The 10,938-nt window shown below is 38.6% G+C and overlaps 3 protein-coding genes across 3 annotated transcripts; all 3 read left to right on the forward strand.

Annotated features, from left to right (window-relative positions):
- The first annotated feature begins 390 nt into the window (after positions 1-390).
- LOC126787121 (serine/threonine-protein phosphatase 7 long form homolog) lies at positions 391-1,734 on the forward strand. Its single transcript, XM_050513050.1, has 3 exons — positions 391-394; positions 633-1,502; positions 1,559-1,734. Exons 1-3 carry the CDS (start codon positions 391-393, stop codon positions 1,732-1,734), a joined length of 1,050 nt encoding a protein of 349 aa, XP_050369007.1.
- A 3,150-nt stretch (positions 1,735-4,884) lies between these two features.
- Positions 4,885-5,754, forward strand: LOC126787122 (uncharacterized). The gene has a single exon (XM_050513052.1). The coding sequence runs from the start codon at positions 4,885-4,887 to the stop codon at positions 5,689-5,691; it is 807 nt and encodes a 268-aa protein (XP_050369009.1). The 3' UTR covers positions 5,692-5,754.
- A 2,679-nt stretch (positions 5,755-8,433) lies between these two features.
- On the forward strand, positions 8,434-10,511 carry LOC126787123 (uncharacterized). Its single transcript, XM_050513053.1, has one exon. It carries the CDS (start codon positions 8,457-8,459, stop codon positions 10,509-10,511), a length of 2,055 nt encoding a protein of 684 aa, XP_050369010.1. The 5' UTR covers positions 8,434-8,456.
- Positions 10,512-10,938: the final 427 nt, after the last annotated feature.

A 10,938-nucleotide genomic window follows, 5' to 3' on the forward strand; every position in this document is an offset into this window, starting at 1 on the left:
CCATATCACATAAAATAATAAATATATAAATCAATAACATGTTTCGAAAAATCAAACATTGTAGCAAGTGTTCCTTTTAAGTAATTTTATTAATTTATTTCATTATTCAATATGAATAAATATATAATGACAATACTACCCCTTAAATGCATGATATGTGACGCAAAATTGGATAGAAACAGTTAAATTTAACGAATGAGGTGCAAATCGGCAATTTTTACCAAGTTTAGGAGGTAAATTGACTCAAATACAAGTTCGGGGTATAAATCGGCAATTCTTACTAAGTTTAGGAGGTAATTTGACTCGAATGCAAGTTCGGATTGCAGTCAATTTGCTTCAGCCAAGTTTGAGGTGCAAATCGGCATTTATGCCAAGATAAAAAGCTGTGAAATGGGTAAACCACGTCCGGCTCTCTCTCTTTTCATTTGTCCTAAAACCCTCTCTCCCTATAACCCTATTTTCCCAGCTCCCATACTCAGTCTTGGTGCTTAGATTCTGTTGACAGCATGAATAAAGTGAAAGAAATTGTCATGGTTTCACCAAATGGGGAAGACTCATCTCATAAAAAACCCTGCTTTCTCAAACCCATTCTCCCAACTTCCTCCATTGATGAACCCTTCAAGCTCTCTCAGGGTTTCATTTCCCAGTCCCAACCCATTTTGACCCAAAAAACTGGCCACTCAAGCTTGGCTTCCGTGGATGGCGTCCCAAAAACTACGATCTGCAGACATGGGTTGATCACTTGGCCCCTGTTCACCAATCTACATGGAAGAAAGCTGGTATCTTTGAAGCCATTTTGAACTCCACTTACAAAATCAAAAGGAAAAAGGATTTGGTTTGTGGGTTAGCTGAGAAATGGTGTTGTGAGACCAACACCTTTGTATTCCCTTGGGGTGAAGCAACTATCACATTGGAGGATGTTTTGGTTTTGGGAGGCTTTTCTGTTTTGGGTGACTCTGTTTTCACTCCTCTTGAAAGGAAAGAGCTGAGAGAAGTAGAAGTCAAGCTCGAGAAAGAGCGGATGGGACTTTACGATTACTCTGCTGGGTGTAGGACTGTTATCATAAAGGCATGGTTGGAGAAGTTCATGAAGAGTGGGACTGAGTTGGAGCATGAAGCTTTCCTTGTGTTTTGGCTGTCTAGGTATGTTCTTCACAATACTTCTAATAACTCTGTCAATAAGGCTGGTTTGTCCATTGCGATTCGATTAGCTAGGGGGATTCGAGTTGCGCTAGCACCTGCTGTTCTTGCCCACATTTATAAGGATTTGAGTGTGCTGAAAATGACAATTGCTGCTTTAAGTGGGTTAAAGGATAGGAATGAAGTTGTAAAATTTACAGTCATGTCACCATTTCATTTAGTTCAGGTTTGGGCATGGGAAAGGTTTGTGGAACTTAGGCCTGTATCTAATGTTGTAAGCTGTGCTGAGCCAAGATCGGCTAGGTGGGATAGAGTTGAATGTCTGAATGTGGGAAATGTGAGGAATGTTTTAGCCAAAGCAGGTGAAGGTTTCACCCTTGCGCCATGGACATTGAGAACTATGTCTTTCCTGTGTAAGACTTTGAAATGGAAAAGTGGGTGTTGGTTGGTCCAGACCTGGATGATGGACATAGACTAATGTCATTTGCCATGTTTTTGAGTGTGGCTAAGTTAGTTGGATTTGACCTGGATGATGGACATAGACTAATGGCAAGTGATATATTCCACCCAAGGTTTTTGAGGGAGATGCTATGATATACTTGAAGTGGTCGAAGGAGTCTTTGCCACGCATCGAACAGAAAAGTATTCCCCTGAAAAAGAAAGCAAAGAGAGCCATAGAGGTTTCTAAAAATTCAAAAGAAGTAGAGATGAGATTTGAGGCCACCATTGCTAGTATTAATTCTCCAAGCAGTTCAGGAAAAGCAGTGCAAGTCTCTACAAGAAGGATTGCAGATAACAATATTGTGCCTCTTGGATCTCCTTCCACATGTAATCAGGTGGATGCCAGAGATCTTTTATGGATGAAGATACACCATCTATATTAGAAGTTCTAAAATATTGCAAGACAAAAATAAATTCTGAAACCAAGGAAAGCGGGGACTATGAGAATGTATCAGGTCAAGTTCAAAATTTGGTATCTTCATGTATGGAAAAAGTTATTGGTAATTCAATGAGGTCAGAGGCAATGAAGGAGGTACTGAAGATCGAAGCTTTGGACGGAGCATCTGAGGCTAAGTTATTGGTAATGGAATTGCTAGCAGTAGCTCGTTTTTTGAAACAAGGGTTAAAAGGCTCTATTTGCTGAGTTAAAGGCAATACAGTTAAGCTAAAGCGAATGAACTTAGTATGTTTAAATCCTGGGGGTTAGTAGTACCTAGTTTTTAGTGTACTGTTGCTCATTATCACTAAACAATACTGCTTTTGTGTCCTCGATTAGCTTTGCAAGAATTGAAACCAGCGTGTATCGTTTCACTTTCAATCTCTTCTTTTATATCTGACTTGATTTTTGTTTATATACTGCTATGTATATCTAAAATTCTAGATCAGTAGGTTACAGCCCACATATTAAGTGGAATGAAAATGTACATTCTAGAAAAGTTTGAATATCTGATGCCAAGTTAACAAGGAAGCAATTTGGGTTAACATATTATTCTACTGAAATGACACAATTATTATTTTCTTGAAAGGCTATGATAATGCTCGAAGTGAACTCAACTTGATTCAGGCAAAATTATTGTCATCTGTCTTATGCACTAGCTAGTACTCTGAATAAAATAGAGTATGAAATCTGGCTTATAACCCAGTCTTGTAATTCATTGTGTAACTTTGAGAAGTATTACGAGACACCCTGAAGTCGTTAGGCTGTTGCAGTCTTGCCAGTAGAAAGTCCATGTATTCTATATTTTATGCAGCCTCTTTTCAGATTCTAGTTTGGTTTTCTTTCGGCTAAACATGTTTTCACCTCTCTTGGATTGTTAAGCAAAGCTTTTTCATTTTTGATGAAACAAAAAGGTGGGCAGGAACCTAAAACGCTTAACATTGGAAGGCTTGAGTTTTCATTGTGTATTATTGTGTATTAGTCTCCACTGGACCTGTTACATACATTCATAATACTGCTCATTGAATTCTAGACCATAGCTGTCTAATGCAACACTAGCATAAAGAACACCAGCTTCTGAATTTTTCTGTTTGTGCTTATTCCTTGGCTTTGTTTGCTGGTTGATATTGCTATTTGGCTTATTTGTTTGATCGTGCCTTGCCGGATTCCTTCCTGGGACATTCAGACTCACAGATTTGTGGCCCCTTTTCTTTTTACCGATATAAACTGTTTGATGGTTCCAATTGTTAAAATGTATTCAAGATCCCATTCTGGTGCCATTAAGGAGTGCTTAAAAGAATGCTACTTTTCCCTCCATGAAATGCTTCACTGATTTAGAATGCCAAGCGTTCCTCCTCTGGGTTGTTAGTCACATATTTATCTTCTTCATCTTCATCGCTTCTTCTGTTAGTCTTGATTTAAAATTCATTAATAAGCCAATTTGTTCAGGTTTCCCAGAAAAGAACTATTAAATCTTCAAAAGAGATCATCATATATTGCTTGTTCTCAAACAAAAGAATACATAGGTTCTCAGGATGAAAACTCGGTTGTTAGCCAAGTCACAATCTCCTTGTTACAGAATATGAAGAGTCATATTGATGAGTTACACAGGAGCGTAGCTATGGATAACTTTGTGCCTCTAGGATTTTCTCCGTCATGCAATGATGCTGGACTAATTGAATACTGATTTGCTTGTCTTCCATTATTAAGTTTTGCATGCATCAATTTCTTTGCTTGTTTTATATTAGCTGCAAAGTGAATTGAACAAGATGACTTTTTTTTTAATGAAGATTGAACGAGATGACTTGATACAGGCATAATAACTAAAGAATGATCTCTCTTGCTGGAAAATAAAGGGTATTATGATTCATGAATAGCATAAAACATGAAATCTGGCTCAAGACTATTCGTGTCTTGTGAAGTACTTTGACACAACTGACTAAGTCGTTAGCATAAAATATCAATAGCCATGCATACATTTACGTTGGTGCATTGATCGATGTAGGCTAATCATGCTATATATACGCAATTGTGAGGCTGACAATTAATATTATAACTCGGATACCATTCATAATGTGTAATGACGGTGGGCTGTACGATATCAGAATGTATAATATGCATTGATGGGCAGTAGAATTTTCCTATATTTTTTGAGATTTTCATCTTTAATTTGAGAAATTACACGAGAATAAACATAACTCACTTTTACATTTCAAAGCTATGGATTTTATTATATTTTCTTTTATAGTTGAATATAGAACCTATAATATGGGTTAATAGTGTCAAATGTGGTATTTTCTTGAATAAAAATTAACTTCTTCTTTCATGAAATTTACATATTCATGAATCTTTTAAAAAGCCATTTGCCTAGGAACGGTATGAGAGAATTAAGAAGTCACGTGGTTAAAATCTAGATGAGTGAATCTAATCTATTATTATTTAGAAAGTCCTTAACTAAACTCCAATTTACCTATTATTGGGAATAAGAAACAAATTTACCGTATGCCGCTTTATGTCCACCACATTAAATATATGTCAAGTTTATTTATAATATTATAGTTATAAATTTATTAAAAGAAATGATACTTGGTATTTACTTAGGATAATATGTATGAGATGGGTATGGGCGACAAATTTATTTTATTAGAATACACTCATTTATTAATGTCCTGGAAAATCAACAGCCAAACTTTGACTACAAGATCAGACTCTTGAGGTCTTCTTGATCCCTTTACATTTATCAGGAACCAAAAAAAAAAAAAATACCCACCATTTTTCATTATCGTGCTAAATCTTGAACACACAGCATGATTGAAGAGAAAGAAGATATGGCCATGGTATCACTAACCCGTGGAGACCCATTTCATAGAAAGGCTTACTTTCTCAAACCCTCTGTCCCTGATTCTTCCATTGATTATCAGCTTGAGTTTAAGCTCCCTCAGTGTTTTTCCTCCCTCCCTTCCCCTTTCAACCCAAAAGAGCTGCCATTGGAGCTTCAGTTCCGAGCATGGCGTCTTGAACACAAGGATTTGCAAACTTGGGTAGACCACTTGGCTCCTCTTCACCAGTCGACATGGAAGAAAGCTGGTATCTATGAAGCAATATACAACTCCACGTATCGTATCAGAAAGCAGACCGATTTGGTTTTTGCTCTTGCAGAGAAATGGTGCACTGAAACAAACACGTTCATATTCCCATGGGGTGAAGCCACCATCACATTAGAGGATGTCATGATCTTGGGAGGCTTTTCGGTCTCCGGTGACTCGATTTTCAGTCCTCTTGAAGACATGGAAGAGAAACAGATGCAATGTGAACTTGAAGAAGAGCGAAAGGGACTTTACGATTACTCTGCTGGGAAAAAGACTGCTGACACATTTGTATGGCTCAAGAGATTCATGAACAGTGGGAAAGAGCTAGAGCATGTAGCATTTCTAGTCTTTTGGTTGTCCAGGTACGTTTTTCACAATGCTCGGAATATAGTAAACAAGGCTGTTTTCTCAATCGCAATTCGTTTAGCTACGGGGAATCGAATTGCGCTAGCTCCGGCTGTTCGTGCTAGCATATATAGAGATTTGAGTTTACTCAAGAAGAATGTTGTGGCTTCAACTGGATGAAAGACCAGGGATGATACTTTGAAACTCATGCGTAAGTCACCCTTTTATATAGTTCAGGTTTGGGGATGGGAGAGGTTTTTGGAAGTCAGGCCAAAGCCTAATGTTATCAATTATGGTCAGCCAAGAATTGCTAGATGGGATAACCTGAATGGTTTTAGTATCAAAAATTTGAGAAGTGTATTAGACTCGGCTGGAGAAGACTTTCAGTGGCGTCCTTATGCCATTAGCATCACAAATTGGAAACTACCTAGTTATTTTGTGAAAGAGGAAAAATGGGTATCAGTTGGTCCGAATTTGAATGATGATAAATATTGTCAATTTGCATATGCTTGAGGGTGAATCAGTTGGTTGGATTCGACACTATAGAGCGGTACCTTCCGCATCGAGTCTCCTTACAATTTGAATATGATCAGGACATTCCTTCCATTGTTGCTATGTCTGATCACAGTAGTGATATAGCCTGAAGCATTACTTCAAGGAGCTTGGAAATGTAAAATTGTATATACCATCCCGGCTATCTGAGGGAGATGCAACCATAAGATACTTGAAGTGGTGGAAGGAATTGGTGACCGGACTCAAAATGGAAAGTACTGAAAGTAAAATCAAAGCGAAGAAGGCGAAAAAGTGTTCCAATGTAGGAGAACAGGAGATGAATAATACTGTCATGGCTTGTTCTCCAAAGAAGACACTTGTTCCTACCAAAAGGTGTAGGGAAGAAGCAGGAGATTATATGGACGTGTATGAGCTAACAAGAGCTAAAGCTTTGAAGAAGAGGAAGCATAAAAGTCTGCTAAAGATGTTATCATGTCAAGATCAAATCATAGACTCTTCAATTGCAGAAGATGATACTTATGTTAATATTGAGATGTGTGACATATCAGATAAAGAGCTACCTTTGATTGAAGCTTTCATGTGGGGAGGTAAGGGTAAGAGGAAAGGGAGACCGACGGCAAGAAGCAGCTCTTTGTTTGAGAAAAGAGAGTGTGGTAACACCATCTCTTCATTTGAGAAAAGGAATTCAGAGCTTATAGCTAAAATTAGCAGACTTGCAGAGGAGGTTCAGGTTCTGAGAGTAAATACTTTTGGGAACACATGTACAACAAGCTAATGAAACCAATCACTCTACAACTTTGCAATTTTGCAAAACCTGGTATGTACTGAATATAACCTGCACACACTTTCTCTTAATATGGGTATATTTTTCAACTTTACATGATTTTTACACATAGTTGAATTATATGTTCTGAATAGAACATGAAACACTTAACATACCCTTCAGAATTATGTTGGATATAGTTTACAACATTGAAAGCGTTTCAGTTATATACTATCACGGCCCCGTCCCGAGGTTGGTGGGTTTTACCCTACAGAACGCTGGTCCCAACGCAAGACTTGATGTTACAGTGCGGAATGTAATAAAAATAAAAAAAACTTCTTTCTAGACTCGTCCAATTCTTTTCCGACTCGACATATCTACACTTCTCTGCAAAAAAAAAATAAAAAACGTATAAATTGGTGAGTGAGCAAAAGTGCAAAATCACGCGCTTAGTGAGTAGGTAATGTAATATGTCAGCAAAGCCATGTCATTTTACTCACGCTATAAGAAAATATATATATCATATATGCACAGTTCACAACAATGTGTCACATCGTACAATCCAATCTTATTGGTTATCCTTCAATTTAGTGATTCCCACGGGCACCTAATGGCCTCTTTCCCATACATCCGTGTGCTACATCCTTACTTCGGCATAATCCAATTAAGAAGTTCACATGTTTCATGATTAGTCATACAATAACTCCAACACCAATGATACATATAATCTCATCACAGTTCACAAATTGACATGTTTCACTGGAAAATAGATAGATATTTCGCAAATAGATCTAAAACATGTTTTCGACTATTTTAAAAACATATAAGAATATTTAAAACACATTATAGAAACCACTCACCTCGAGAATATGAATCGTCACTCAAATCGTAAACCAATCTCTTAAAACTAGAACGGGCATTCTAGAAACCACCGTTGGATCTAGCCCAAACTTGTAGGATAGAAATAACACGTCGATACGATTCCGTAACCACTCGCGGATTGCGAATCAGAAGTTATAATTTGCGGAAGTTTCATCACATAACTAATAAAATAATAATTGCAAAACCAATATAATAATGATAAAAAGATAGAAACTCTCAAAATAGACGGTTGAATAGGAGAGAGGCTGGTTCCTTATTTATAGAATAAGACAACCAATCAGATAACGCCACATGTCTATAGCGTATTGGTTATTTCTTCACCACATGACACGTGCCAGAAACAAAGGAAATGTTGCCCACTTGCATCACGTGGGACAGCTGATTCTTACACCCTAAGACTCCTATCAGTCAATCAAATCTTGCCACATCATCATCGATATAATTTTGGCTAACTTTTAAAAAATTGCTAAAAATAGCTCGAAATTCAGAAAGATCCAAAAAAAAAAGCGGCGAACTCGGAGGACTTCTACTTTCTATTTCTCTAAAAATAATAGAACTTAACCTACTCTAAAAACCAAGACATTACATATACACCAATCCACCGTGAGTTATTGGCCTAAAACCAAAAATTACCACCTAGCAAAATAATAACCAAAAAAATAAGAAAAAATTATAAGGATAAAGGTAACTCCCCAAATTCCCCTGATTCCAAAAAGGCAAAAACCCTCTCTCATTTTGTTGAAAAAGAAAACAGGACTACCCAATTGATCAATCCACTGCTCAGTCAATGATGCAGGACAGTACCACAGACACCATGATTCATATGCAACAAGATGCAGCCATGGTGTCACCGGCTGGAGGTGACCCATTTCGGAAAACGGCCTATTTTCTCAAACCCATTGTCCCTTCCTCCATTGTTGAACCTCCTGCTGATATTTCCAAGTGTTTTACTTCCCTTCCAATACCTTTAGAGCCCAAGAAATTGGAGCTTGAAATCCGTGGGTGGTATCTCAACCACAAAGATTTGAAGACCTGGGCAGAGCACTTGGCTTCGACTCACCAAGGAATGTGGAAGAGAGCTGGTATTTATGACGCCATCTTCAATTCCATGTATGAAATCCGAAAGAAGAAGGATTTGATTTGTGGGCTTGGAGAGACGTGGTGTTCTGAGACCAACACGTTCGTGTTTTCTTGGGGAGAAGCGACTGTTACTTTGGAAGATGTGATGATTCTTGGTGGGTTCTCTGTTTTGGGTGACTCTGTTTTTAGTCCTCTTGAAAACAGAGAAATGAGGGAAGTGGAGAAAGCACTTGAGGGGGTGAGATTGGGACTTCAAAATAGAAGACGTGATAAGAGCTGGAGAGTTGCTTTAACAGATTTGTGGATGAGGGAGTTCATGAAGAGTGGGAGTGAGTTGGAGCATGAGGCGTTTCTTGTGTTTTGGTTGTCTAGGTATGTTTTCCAAGATGCTCGTGATGTGGTGAACAAGGCTGTGTTTCCAATTGCAATAAGGTTAGCTAGAGGGATTCGGATTGCGCTCGCGCCGGCTGTTCTTGCCAATATTTACAGGGATCTGAGTGTGCTGAGGACGGGTATTGTGGGTTCGAATGAGTTGAGAGTGATGATGAAGTCGCCGTTTCATTTGGTTCAGGTTTGGGCTTGGGAGAGATTTCTGGAACTTAGGCCAAGGCCTAATGGTGTTAGGAATGCTGAGCTGAGATTGGCTCGGTGGGATAAAGTGTATGGTCTAAATGTTGAGGACTTGAGGAGGGTTCTTAATTCAGCCGGAGAGGGTTTCTTGTGGCGCCCTTATGCCATGGATGTTGACAATGGGAAGCTCCCCAAGTATTTTCTAGAGGGGGACAAGTGGGTAATGGTTGGTCCGGGTATGAATGATGATGAACTGTTGTCATTTTCCATATGCCTGAGGGTGAATGAGTTGGTTGGATTTGGTACTAAGCAGCAATACCTTCCACACCGAGTGGCTATGCAATTTGGTTATGATCAGGACATCCCGGATTTCGTAGCTCCTTTGAATCACAATACTAATATGACATGGAAGCAGTACTTGGAAAAACTTGAGAATGTTGTATTGTATATACCGTCGAGGCTTTCTGAGGCGGATGTTAGCACAAGATACATGAAGTGGTGGAAGGAATCCATGGCAGGCCTCAAACACAGAAGAATGCCTCTACAAAAGAAAGCAATGGCAGCTGTCAATGAGATTTATGATGTCGACATGCCTTCTATGCGTTCTCCAAAGAATATTGCAGAAGGATTGGTGGAGGTTTCTGCAGGAACGAATGTATACGAAAGTAATGCCTCCCTTGTGCCTCCCGGATTCCCTCCCAAAAGGAATAGGCTGGAAGTTGGAGATCCTATCATTCCTATGGATGATGATAACCTAACTATATCTGAGGCTTTAAAAGTTGGGAAGAAGCTTAAAACTGATGAAACTAGAATAGGCAGCGATTGGCAGAAATTTTCAGCTGATCATGATAGGATACTGGCATCTTCAGCTGCAGATGAATATTCTGTTAATACTTTGACATCAGAAGAATATGAGAAAGACATTGCATGGTACGGTAAGGGTACCAGGAAGCCGAGAAAGGTAAAGAGGAGTAAGACAGCAACTCAAAGTGAAGATATGGTATGCATCATTCGCAATGAATGTCGAAGCAGAACCTCTCCAATTGAGGAACATGAATGTGCTAGCCACAGCTCTTTATTTGAGAAACTGGAATGTGGTCACAGCAGCTCTTCATGTGAAAAGAGGGTTTCAGAACTTAAATCTAGGATTACAAAGCTTGAAAAGATAGTTGAGATTTTGAAAAAAATATAGGCCGGAGTCTCGTTATGGATTGAGTCCACATTTCAGTGTATAGATACAAGCTCGTACAAGAGAAATGAGTATTGCTCTTCATCTTTTTTGGTTACTATGAGCTGCTGTTAATTCCAAATCTGTTTGTTATCTTTAGCTAGGATTAACAAGCTGATGGGGACATGGGAGCATGTTCTGTAAGATTAATTTTAATTTGATAATCGTTTCTAATGAAACTGTATGTAGCCACAGTATCCTCTTGCTGCTCCAAATAAACCCGCATCGCTTTGCTGTTCAACAGTACTCAATTCCCTAAGTCATTTTAGATGATCTTCATGATTCCAGCACTCTCTGAGTTTGTATATACATGAACAAGGTCCATGTCCAATACAGGTGAAATATGCACTTTGATTAGTATAATTGTTGTATCTGCAGTTCTGCACTGCAC

The sequence above is a fragment of the Argentina anserina genome, chromosome 3, assembly GCF_933775445.1.
Source record: "Argentina anserina chromosome 3, drPotAnse1.1, whole genome shotgun sequence".
Lineage (NCBI taxonomy): Eukaryota > Viridiplantae > Streptophyta > Magnoliopsida > Rosales > Rosaceae > Argentina > Argentina anserina.